Raw genomic sequence first — 13,050 nt, forward strand, 5'->3', positions numbered from 1 at the left:
AGTGATCAGGAGACAGACCTTCAAATACAAAGGAAAGGAAATCTAGTAAGACTATTCTGCACCCACCAGAACATGTAGGAGAGAATATAATAACGTGCTTCAGAGAGCAAAGAAGCTCAAGATGCAGACCAGGATGACCTACCCTGCAAATCTGAGTTTAACCATAAATCGAAAAAAAAATGGATATTCAATAATAAAGAGGCACTTGAAACATTTTTACAAAGAAAATCAGAATTAAAGAGATTATTTGCTTCCCAAAGACCCCGAACAATAAAAATGCCAAAGGAATAAATAAATGCAACAGCCAAGGACAGCAACAGAGTGACAGTAGAGAGACCAGCAAGAAACTTCTTTCTAAATGTACACAAGGAGACAGAATGAAAGCAGAAGTCCCATGAAGGTAACAGTGAAGAGGCAAGGACTAGGGCATTACGGACAGAATACGGTGACACCTTGCCTACAAGTAAATCAATGTTTTTTGTGGAACAACATTACAACATGAGAAAGTACACAAAAAGGGGAGAAGAAAGCAAGAGGGTCAAAACTCGTGATGTGCCAGAGTCAAATCTAGAGCTAACAATGATCAGAAGGTGATCCCTGTGATCTCAGAAAGAGGAAAGCTTACTGAAGAGGGGGTATAAAAGGGGAAAGGATTGAGAAGAGGGGAAAAAGAAACAGGCTTTGCTTTGGTGGTGGGAGGGGGTTACACTGATGAATGCTCCTATGGATAAAGAGGGATGTTCTATGAAGGGAGATGGGGACCTTATGCTGGGTATGAATAGGAGGATTTGGTTCTTGATGAGTCTACTAGTCCAATCAGGAAAGGGGAACTGGAACTCCTAAGGACAACTGGCACCTGAGGGAGTGAGAGAGCATGGACCAAGGGAAGAGACTCTGAAGCAAAGGGCAGGGGGGAAGCAGCAAGGGAGGGTACAGATCAGTGGTGGTCCACATAATCAGGGACACAGGGAGGAGCCCTTCCATAAGGCATTATCTTCTTGACACCTGAAATAACTGGCACTATTCTAGGAGCGAGGTACAATGGAAAAGGGGAATCCATGCACACTCTACAAGAAAGTAGCAGAAACTACTTAGGGAAGACAGCCTGGAATAGATACCTTGGAAGTTCTGATTGAATGACGAATACAGAGAAAACAGAAAGACCAGATAATTAAAGGATTCATGAATCAGAGAATGAAGGTCTAGAGTAGATAGAGAAGATGGATAATGAAAAGAGTGGGAGAAATCTAATTTTGGAAAGCAGCACAAAAAAACTGAAATTTTAAAAAACTAGTGAATAGAACTAGTTAAAGGGCAGGAGAGGAAGAATTAATCTCCTTGACTGAGAGGAAAAAAAGGGCAGAAGAATTATATAGGCAGATAAAACCAGGAGAGAAGAGGAACTAATAAAACTCCAAAGGACAAGAGGTAACAAACAAGAGGAGGGGATCAAGAGTAAAGGGAAAAGAGCCACCTAAAAAATGATTAAGGTAAAGTGACTGAAGGAACATAGCAGAAGTGGGGGAGAAATCTTATAAAAAAAAATATCAGAGACAGATGGAGAAAAACATAAACCTAACTCTCATAACTTTAAACATGAATGGATTAAAAAAGCCAACAAAACAAAAAAGAGCAACAGACTGGGTAAGAAAACGAAACCCTACAATTTGTTTACAAGAAACACTTTAAAAAACCAAGACATACACAAAATTTGAAGATATGCCTGGAACATAATAAGCACTACATATAAATGTTAGCTATTATTAAATAACTGGAGGAATATTCAGTACTCATAACTAGGCCATGCCAATATAATAAAAATAACAACAGTATAAAAATTAATTTACACTTTTAATGCTAAATAAATAAGCACCAAGGAGAGACTTTATAGAACTTGACAAATTAATAACAAAATTCATTTGGAAAAACATAAGATCCGGAATATTAAGGGAAATAATGGCAAGAAGAAGGGATGAAGGTGGACTAGTACTTGCAGACCTCAAACTACATTATGAAGCAGCAGTCATCAAAACCATCTGGTATTGTTTAAAAAGAGAGATCAATGAAACGGTCTAGACAAGGGAGTTTCAAAAATAATAGAACTCAATAACCCAGTATTTGATACAGAAGAAAATATAAATTATCCCAGGAAAAAACTCTTACTAAAAACTACTGGGAAAACTGGAAAGCAATCTGACAGAAATTAAACTTAGACCAACACCTTACACCATACTCCACCATATACATAAATGGACATGCAACTTTAATATTAAAGATCATACCATAAAAAAAAATTGGAAGAAAAATAGATCATATACTATGACAACTATAGATAGGAGATACAGTCTTAACCAAATAATAGAGAAAATTACAAAAGATAGATAATTTTGATTACTTGAAACTGAAGTGTTTCTGCACCAAATTAATGTACTTCAGATAAGAAGGGAAGTCAAATAGAAAAAAATCTTTGTATCAAATTTCTCTGATAAGGATTTCGTATCCAAGACACACAAAGAATTAACAAATACATATAAGAATAGTCATTACCCAACAGATAAATCGTCAAAGGATTTCAACAAACAGTTCTCAAAAGAACTGTCATGTATCCACAATCACATGAAAGAATGCTCCAAATCTCTAATAATAAGAGAAATACAAATCAAAATAACTCTGTTTTTACCTCACACCCTGCAAACTGGCAAAAATGACCAAAAAAATGGAAACAGTCAATGCTGGATAGGTTGTAAAATAATCATACTAGTACATTGTTGTTGGGGCTGTGAAATAGTTCTAGCATTGTAGAAAGCAATTTAGAATTATGCAACCAAAATTACTAAAAGGTCTATTCCTTTTTAACCAGAGATTCCATTACAGGGCTTGTTCTCTAAGGAAGCCATTGTAGAAACAAAGTCCCCATATACTCCAAAATATTCAAAGCAGCACTTTTTGTGATAGCTAACAATTGGGAAATGACTAAAGAAACTGTGGTGTATGAATGTAATGGATAGTCCTGTAATGGAACTGTGTTGTAAAAAATGATATGTGTGATGAATACTGAGAAGCATGGAAAGATCTATATGAATTGATACAGAATGAAGTAAGCAGAACCAAGAAAACAATATGCACAGCAACTACAACAATGTAAATGCAAAAAACACCGCACCAAAAGGACCCCAATGAAGTTATGAAAGAACACTTTGAACTCACTCCTTTGTGGAGGTGAAAGGTCCCCAGGTGTTATGCTTCAAACATAGTTTCGTGATCAATTGTACTGATTTTTTCCCCTCTACAAAATACCAGATGGCTCTCTGGGAGGGGGAAGGGAAAAGGGCAGGAAACTTGGGATAACTATAATGATGTAAGAAACAGAAGACATCAATAAAAATTTATTTTTTAAAGTTTTAAAATAAAAATAAAAGCTTCATTTTTCACAAAGAAAACACAATAAAAACAGGAAAATGTGAGAAAGAGTACCAAGAACTGGCATAGTGTTTAGTGGGGAGAGCATGATCATAAAGTGATGACAGCATTACTCATTCTGCAAGTATTTATTGAGTCCCTACTGCAAGCCAGGCACTGCGTCAGGTGCCATGGAACAAAAAGTAAGATGTGATTCCTATCTTCCTGGAGCTCATGGTCTATTAGGAGAGATAAAACACATAACAAAAACAACTGTCATGCAAGGTGTAATGTCAAAGTCCAATAGGAAAGTTACAAAGTGTTATGCTAAGTGTTATGCTAAGTCAGTGGAGGAAGAGATAACATGAAAAGAATGTAAGTTATAGCTGCCAGCTTTTCCATTTTTTTTTTAACCTAGCCCTCTACCCTCCTCTTTCCCCCTCTATTAAGGAATGAGAACACCAGCTAGCCAAGGGGAGATAGTAAGAAAAATAGCTCTACTCCAAAACTCTAAAAGCAGATCCCTAGTTTATAGCAACAAAGTTATCTGCTCCATAGGAATTCAGGATTTTTCACACTGAAGCGTAATCCAAAAACAAGCCTTTTGAAGGTACAAGTATATCACAGTTCTGGCTTGAATATTTAAAGGTATATATCCAAGCACCAAGTTTTGAAACCAACTGGGTTCATACCAAATCTTGTCCAAAGTACCACATTAACACTAAATAATGTTTCTTTTCTAGGATGGACACTAATAACAAAAGCCAATGAGAATCTGACATAGCAATCCAAAAATCCAAGAGCATTCTTGCATAATTATTCAGAAATGTCCCCAAAAGACTCCTATCCAGAGGTCTCTAGCCTGTCTGAAAATATGCCTCTTTTATCCTCTAACAGTCATGGAGAGGAAGGCAGGTGACTCATTTATTTACAAATACAGGAATAAACAGTGGAAAGCTAAGCCACTTCTCCCCGGCAGTGGAAGAAACCAAGAAACCAACTACATGGAACGAACAGAGATACCACTCTTGGCAATCCTCTCCAACCCAGAGACCGTGACTCCAAACACAAGAGACAGTCACCGAGCCAGAAGGAAGAACCTGATAACCCAAATCAGGGTAGGCAAGTGAAAACCAGGTCTTAACCTGTTTTTTTTTCTGAGGATCAGAAGACTGAAAATGCACTTCTCTCCACACACAGCCACCTCACAAAGAGCACACGACCACAAAAAGGAGGCAATTTCTGAGGTAAGTAAATGACATACTGAAATCCAGTCATTTGACTAGATGTACACATTAATATGATGAATAAACTTCCACCACATCACAAGTCCCTGACTTCTTCTGCTTCTGTTTCTTCTGCAATTTGTTGGCTTTTCCTGTGTGAGCCTTAACGATATCTGTTAAAGTTTCCTGGAGCTTAAAGTCTACAGTGTAGTAAAAAGAACACTGAATTAGGAGTCCAGAAAGAACCAGGCCCTGCAAATAACTAGTTGTGTGGCTTTAGGCATGTCACTTAACGATACCTAATATTCTATCTCCCACCTCCCTGCCTTTGCACAGGCTGTCTCCTATGCTTGGTGCTCCCCTTCACCTCCACCTCTAAAAGCTCTAGCTTTATGTCTCACTTGTCATTAGATGATGTTCCTTGAAGACAGGGACTGTCTTTGTCCTCTTTTTTATAACCTCAGTGCTTAGCACCTTACCTAGCACACAGCAGGATCCTGAGGCCTTTCCTGACCATCCCCATTGTTAGAGGACTCTCCCTACCAACCCTCAAATTACTTTGAATTGACTGTGTACATTTTGTTTCCCCCAGTAAAACATAAGCTCCTCGTGGGCAGGAACTACTTCACTCTGGTATCCTCAGCACTTAACATAGGGCCCAACACACACCAGGCACTCGATAAAAACCTGTTGAGTTTAACTGAACTACGGTCTCTGGGGCCTCATTTTCTACATCTGTAAAATGAGGGAAAGGGACCAGATGATCTAAGAGGCTACTTGCAGTTATAGCAATTTTTATGATTTTATGACCAGAGTTAAGAGGATTAACAAAAAAAATACTATAAGCAAAACTAGGACATTTAATACTTAACACTCCAATGCCAAAAAACCACACATTCCAGAGAAAAAATCTGAATTTCTATCTCTTCCCCAACCCGAGCATTTACACAGACCTGACCCAAAAGAAAGAATTCTCTTATTAGTCTTCTATGTAAATTAAGGCACTTCCTACAACAAAGAGGTTCTCCTCAGGACTCTCCACATCTATGTAACAAAAAGCTGGTACACTAAACATACTGATTTCAACCTACCCAATCCTACCAATACCACTAGCTACCACCCCCTATCTCTCCTCTCCTTCTCATCTAAGGTCTTTGAGAAAGTTGCCTCTTCTCCTCTCACTTCTAAATTCTCTGCAATCTGGCTACCTGAAACTGCTCTCTCCCCAAGTTATCAATGATCTCATGACCAAATCTTTTCTCAGCCTTCTTCCTTGATTTCTCTGTAGCATTTTACACTGCTGATTACCTTCTCCTCCACCAGGATGCTCACTCTTCTCTGCATTCTCATGGCACTGCTCTCTCCTGGTTTTCCTACCTATTTGGTTTTTTTTTCCCTCCATGTACTCATCAACTGAGGGAGACTCTCTGTCTTAGACCCTCTTCTCTTTTTCCTCTACACTATCTCACCAGCTCCCATAGGTTCAATTATCCTCTCTATGTAGATGACTTCCGGGTCTATACATCTAGCCCCAGTTTCTCTTCTTTGTTCCAGCCTGGCTGATATTACCAACTGCCTTTTGGTCATCCTGAACTCAATGTTATACAGGCATCTCCAACTCAACATGCCCAAAACAGCACTTATTATCTTTATCCTTAATCTTCCCCTCACATTAATTTCCCTGTTACTGGTGAGTGACTTTCAGTCACTCCGGATCAAAACTTGATTGTCACAGTCTATTCCTCACTCATATTCATTGAACATATCCAATCTATTGTCAAATCTTGTTTTATCTACCTTCACAGCATCACTTACAGATGTCCCCTTCTCTCTACGAATAAAGCCATCACTCAGATTCAAATTCTCATCACCTCATGCCTGGACTATTTCAGTAACCTGCTGGTGCAGTGGTCTGTCCCCACTCCAGACTCCCTACCCAGCTGCCAAAGTGATAGTGAAGGCCTAACCCACTACTAAATAAACCCCAATGTTTATTACCTCCAGGACCAAATATAAACTTCCATTTGGCATTTAAATTTCTTAACTTTATTTTCTCTCTCTCTCTCTCTCACACACACACACACACACACCCTTTGCACCAACTGTCCTTCATGTCTGGAATGCTTTCCCTCCTCACCTGGAGCTCTCTTAAATCTCCCTGGCCTCCTTCAAATTTCAGTTTAGATACCATTTTCCTCAGGAAACCTCTCCCAGTTCCCCCAGCAGCTAGAGCCTTCAGCTCTGAGATTACCTTCCATCTACATTGTATGTATTTTATACATACCTAGTTATTTACATAGTGTCTCCCCCATTAGATGAGTTCCTTGAGGGCAGGAAATAAATTTACCTTTCTTTGTATCCCCAGTGCTTAGCAGAGTGCCTGGTATACAGTAAAATTTAGTAAATGCTTTTTGACTGAAAAACGAAAAAACCAAAACAAAAAGGGGTGGGAAAGGAGGGATAGTAATTCCAGTCCCTCTGGAAACACACATACCATAGTTTCAGGTCCCTCCCGACTACGAGAGACTGGCACCATCTCCAGCTTGGCATTGTTAGGAAGATTGGCAAATCTCCACTGCAGAGAAAGATCAAGCACATTCCTCTGAAACCTGCAAAACAAACCAAAGTCCTCACCACAAGCTGATAGCACATTACCCAGAATCCACCTGCCACACCCAACTCCAGTCAAAATTCATGAATTAAATCCTCCAGAAACCAGGACAAAAGACTAGCAGTTTATCTGTCTGGAGACTCCCACTACGACTGACATTTTCAAACTAGACCAAAAGTTAAAGAACTGAAAGTTTAAAGTGGTCAAAAGCTAGAGCTGTCAAAGTACAAGACATCCAGACTCAAAGAGGAATTTGGCTTTGACATCTTCCAAATGTGATGGTGTTAATAATGAAAGGGCAAATGAAATAGAAACTGAAGTCTCTGAGGATTACAAGAAAGATGGCTCTTTTTCAAGGTTTTGAAGCCAATGGCCATTGAACAAGGTTCCTTTAGACGCTGTGAGGAAAAAGAGAAAAGGCAAAAGGGGACTGCCTTCATTCTCTTCAATAAATTACACTCATTATGACTGCCAGCAAGATACCAGGGGGAGAGGGGAGGATGATAGACTGAAAATCAAGTTATCTCAGTACATTGTTTTACCTGCTGCATTCTCTTCACCTTTCCCTTTCCCCATATCCACACCAAACCTTTTAACCAAGCTCCTAACAAAAAAGCAAAAGAAATGGGCTTCTTTTCAGTTCTCCTTCCCATCCCCAGGAGGAGGTAATTAACAGATGAGAATGTGCTCAAAAGCCAGGCAACAAGGAAGAGGAGGAAAAAAGGGAACCTAACAACACACAATCCAGGTAACTTTTCAGTTATCTGAAAACTGGTTAACTGGTGAACACAAACACAAATCAAGTCTTCACAGACTGAACAGGCATAATATAAAGAGATTAAAAACTTGGCTAGAAATTCAGTTAACAAGAGTTCTAATCCTGAAGCCAAAACTAATTTTACTCGTGACCCTGAACAAGTCACTTAATATCTCTGTGTCTCTTCGCTTGGAAAAATTAACTACTATAGAAGTGCTATATAATTTAATGATAGTCAAAGCCTTCCACCAGACTAAAGAAGCTGCCAGTCTGGATCAGCAACCAAAAGACCATAGCATAGGTTTGGAAATACCCTAATCCTCGTGCAAAGAAGGGAATCAGAAAACCCAAGAGTTCAAGGGGATAAGGTTTCTCAGAAGTAAATGAGGGGAATTAAGAGATCTAAGATGTAAGTAGTAAGAGGAAATATCAGAATCCAGGAGGGAAAAGCAGATCACAACATCATAAAGGACATGGGCAGGTCTCAGAAACAGGAAACCAAAACTTCCACTGATCTTTATTAGTGAACCCTCCCTCCCAATTATAATTCTAGGAGGCATGGTCTATCACTATTCTAGCTATTTTACAAACAGGGAAACTGGGATGGGGAAAGCCAGATTAGCCAAGGGCCACACAATGGTAAAGCTGGGATTACGATAAGCAAGCAAGCTCCTGACTTCCAGTTCACATCACATATGGATTCATCACAAATTATAGCCCTGAAAAGAAAAAAGACAAAAGAGAATCACTGAGAAGCAAAGGGAAGAATCATAAGGAAGCCTAGTTTTTAATCTCCTTATATTATGCCTGTTCAGTCCACGAAGACTTGATTTGTTTGTGTTCACCAGTTAATCAACTTTCAGATGACTGAAAAGTCACCTGGATTGTGTATTGTCAATCTCCCTTTTTTCTTCCTCTTCCTTGTTGCCTGGCTTTTGATCACATTCTCATCTGTTAATTACCTCCTCCTGGGGATGGGAAGGAGAACTGAAAAGAAGCCTATTTATTTTGCTTTTTTGTTAGGAGCTTGGTTAAAAGATTTGGTGTGGATATAGGGAAAGGGGAAAGTGAAGGGAGGAACAAAGAAACCAGTAAATTTCAGAAGAGTCATGCTAAAAAAACATTTCTCTATATAAACTGACAGTAGATTTGCCTCTAATTTATCCTTCCTAAACAAAAGGAAAACCAGAGTGGGAGATGGAATGAGAAAGAAAGTAATCCTCCTTCCATTTACCCCACTCACTCCAAACCTCATAAAACTTGTAAGAGTAAGGATTTTTTAGCCCTAGTAATGCCCCAGGTCTAGGAAAATACAGCTGCTAAATATCCAAAAAATATTACTGTCTCTCACTGCTATGTATAAAGAAGAAAGACTATGTGAATCACTAGAGGTAAAACAAAATACAAATTACTATTCTCAAATGTCAAACTCTGATTTCCATTTTGAAAATATCCTTTAAAGCTGAGAAGTTTAAAAAGTTAGAAGGAAGAACTCTGAAAGAAATTTAAAAGCCAAGGAGGGAATGTGTGTGAAATTTGAAAATGTACAAAGTGGCCAGACAGACAACATAAATGCCAAGATATTTTTGAAAACAACCAATGATTTTTCTGAATCATTAACAACCAACCCAGGAAAGTTCAAAAAGATTAGGAAATGGGTAAACATCACATCAATCTTTAAAACTGGCACAAAAAATAACTTTGGAAGTTGAAATATAATAAATTAGATTTCTAGTGCAAAAGTGGAACAGATAGTGGGAAATTTAAAAATGAATTAAGAAATATGCAAGATAAAAGTATTTCAGGTTGGAAAAAAACAAATGACACAAAAAATGCCAAACTAAGTTTTTTCTGTCGATTATGACACTTTAAAAAAATACAAACACAACTACTTAGAGGATGAAAGCAGAAAAAGCAACCAAAACCACCCTGATGTCATAAGAGAACAGACTCAAAAAATTAATTCCATTTGGCTCCAGAGACCCTATGACATGGGCTGAAAACTAGTTAAGAGTAAACAAAGGTAAATGATAACATTGCTGAATAGCTGGCTTTTCACATATGACTTTACATGTTCATTAATAAACTGTCAGGAAGAAAGGATATACCAATACATACAACAATTAACATATAGCAATGGATTAATTAGATATTCCAATGTGTGATAAGGCAAAAATCCTACCAATAGACACTATAAAGATTAGAGATTGTTAAGAGAAAAGATAGAATTGACTTTGAATTCAACGATTAGCCAATAAAAGATATAGGTATCTTCTTATAGAAATAAAGAGATTACAAATTAGGTTATTATCATACTATATGGATGCAATAAAGAAGCATATTCTTTAGCCATAGATGGTTAGGACAAAGAACTCCAGGCTCAGTTCTGTAACTTCAAGCAAATCCCTTCACCATAAGTACCTTCATGTTCTCATCTATAAAATGGGTATTATGCCACTTCTCTACCTCATATATTAGGTTATTTACCTCAAAGATAATATATTTTCATGTAGGTACTTCCTCCATAGACACAGGGTGAAACTCTTCTATGCCTTAGGAAACGATATGTGATCAAGAAGTTATCTCACCTAAGCACCAACCTTCGAGGGAGATGCTTCTCTACTTTAGCTAAGCTAAGCTCTTGAACAATAGCCATACAGTCTTTTAACAGAACTTATACTTATGTTCTGAAATAAAACTGAGGGAACAGATATGAAAACATCTTAAAAGAATTTTACATTTTTTTTCTTCATTATGACCAAAACAGGGGAAAGGTAAGTACCTTCTAATAGATTCTGGGATTTATTGTTTTTCTTTCCAGTCTTCTACGTCCTTAACCCGCAAAACCCTAAGCAGTAGCTGCTAAAAGTATACTTACTTCAAGACTCAGTGATTTCAGTGTGGTTACTGCCTTCACCAATGAAGATGGCAACCTCCCTCCACAACTTACCAGAACCTTTGTGAATGGCCATGGTTGAAAAAGAGAGGTATTGTGAAACAGCGGATAAATGACTAGACTTGGAGTAAAGAAGACCATGGTTCAAGTTCTGACCCCAACACATACTAGTTGTGTTAGTATCCCAGGCTACTCTTAAGGTTATAAGTTACAGAAGAGTTTCTTAGTTGCCACTCTTCACTGGTATAAGAAGTCTCCACACCAGGAATGCTCTAAATTGAAAAAGTTACAAGTCCAAATCTCAATATAAGTGAAAAACATTATCACCTAGTAATCAAATCCCTATTGATGAGCCTTTCCAAACATAAGATTAAGCTGGTCTTCTGATGTCAGACATATGCCATTTATGAGGTCTGTACTCAAGGATTTCCAGCTTACTTGGACTTGCCAGAGGTTGTATTCCATTGGTATAGCCTTCAAGAACCCAAGATCAACTCTATAGCACGAAGAAGCAATGATGCAGAACTTTAATGGAAAAAAACTAAACATACTATGAGAATAATTCCCTAAAGGAGCAACCTTTCTTTTTCTAACTAAGCTTGAGCCTTTGTGCTTTTCAAGATTAAGGGCAGTGTGTCCATCATCTCTGCTCTAGGGATATAGGTACATGTATTGATCTTAGTAGCAAGAGTCCTAGACTAAAAAACTATATAGTGTGACTCACTTCAGATCGTATTCACTTGGATTGAAGTTCTGTCGCCGACAGGTGTCCTCCAAAACCTGCCAAAAAATTAAGGAGGATTAGGTTACTCTGTCCAAGGCAAGTAATTCGGTTATTAGAAACAAATACTACTGAGAAGCCATGGATTGCAGGAACTAGTGACCACAGAAATCATGTACTCCGAACTGCAGCTGATGGAAAAGTAACTTAAAACAACACAGTGAATTGTCAACAGATATGAGACTAGAACCCAGGTCTCCTAACTCCTCTTCTAAGCATACTTTCCACCTAATCACACTACGCTATTCTACAGATCCTAGATTTAATCGTTACATAGGTCAGTTAAGTTCACCCAGGGAAAAACACAGCTTCATGTTCCACTCTCAATCTGTCCCGTCATCTGGGAAACGCATGTCTTTGCAGTAACAAGGGTGATCTGATGAAAGCACCTGAGTAACTTATCAAAAATCCATTCCTACAGCTTCGGGGGGAGGAGGGGGAGGAAATAACTCCAGAGTCCACGTTCTCCTAAAAGGGGCGGGGGAGGTCAACAGCCTCAACTACAAATACAAAAGATCGGAACATCAGATGGAGCAAAAGATTGGACTCCAAGGGTTCAGGTGAGAGACAGGTGGCTAGGAAGGCCTTAGTCAAGAGTAACGTCCTAGATGGGGAGGGGAAAGTGCGGCAGGGGACGCCCCGGCACAGCCCCTCTCATCTCCCCATCCCATCCCAAGCAATCCCCGCCACCTCCTCACCCAGTGTATCGGGAGGGCTCCCCAGAACCCCTCCCCTTCCCCAGAGCCCTCCGAAGAAGCCCGCCTCAACTCAAGACCCTTCGAGGGCCTCGCCCCGATTGGTCAGCCGAAGCCCCCGCCCCTTCTCTCGGACACGCCCCCAGGGGCATCCTGTCTCACCCCACCCCCACCCCCACCCCCACCCCTCCCCTCCTGAAGCCAACCGCAAGAGGCCTGGCTCCGACCTCAGCCCGCCCGCCGCATCTAAGGACCCTCCGACAGGCAGCTCTCGAGCCTCCTCTCTCCGCCCGCCGCACCTGCAGTAACGCGGTGCTCGGCGTCACCTTCACCGTGAGGCGCCTCCCGTTCGGGGTCAGAACCGACACCGCGGGGCCCCCGCTGCTGCCCGGGGCCGCCATCTTCCGATCACGTGACCGCCCCCTCCCGGCCGGCTCTTATTCAAACAACTTTATTGGCAAAAGAGACCGGAAGAACAGCTACGGGCGGGGGCGGGGGCGGGGCCTGAGCTTCACTTCCGCTGCTGGACCAATCCCAGCTAGAGAAGTCTACTCTGTCCCCTCCTCCTCCCCACTCCAGGCACCTCCTCCGCAGGGACCTGCCCCACCAGGTGCTAAGCCCCGCCCCTTTCCTTAGAGCCAAGTCGACAACCCCAATAAAAGCTGATGTGTATATAAGGCTTTAA

General features: G+C 40.1%; 1 protein-coding gene across 3 annotated transcripts in view; it reads right to left on the bottom strand.

The window, feature by feature from the left end:
- The window catches only part of ASPSCR1 (ASPSCR1 tether for SLC2A4, UBX domain containing), a 143,804-nt gene extending 131,017 nt beyond the window's left edge, over positions 1-12,787 (bottom strand). The window contains exons 1-3 of one of the 3 annotated variants that reach the window (XM_036755362.1): positions 12,665-12,787; positions 11,614-11,669; positions 7,120-7,234 (exon numbers count right to left, since the gene is read on the bottom strand). In XM_036755362.1, coding sequence (XP_036611257.1) covers positions 7,120-7,234; positions 11,614-11,669; positions 12,665-12,766 — 273 coding nt within the window. In that variant the 5' untranslated portion in view covers positions 12,767-12,787. Of the gene's footprint in view, positions 1-7,119; positions 7,235-11,613; positions 11,670-11,962; positions 11,982-12,592 lie in introns of those variants that run through there. The other 2 variants (XM_036755361.1, XM_036755364.1) reach the window with 2 other exon arrangements.
- Positions 12,788-13,050: the final 263 nt, after the last annotated feature.

The sequence above is a fragment of the Trichosurus vulpecula genome, chromosome 4, assembly GCF_011100635.1.
Source record: "Trichosurus vulpecula isolate mTriVul1 chromosome 4, mTriVul1.pri, whole genome shotgun sequence".
NCBI lineage: Eukaryota > Metazoa > Chordata > Mammalia > Diprotodontia > Phalangeridae > Trichosurus > Trichosurus vulpecula.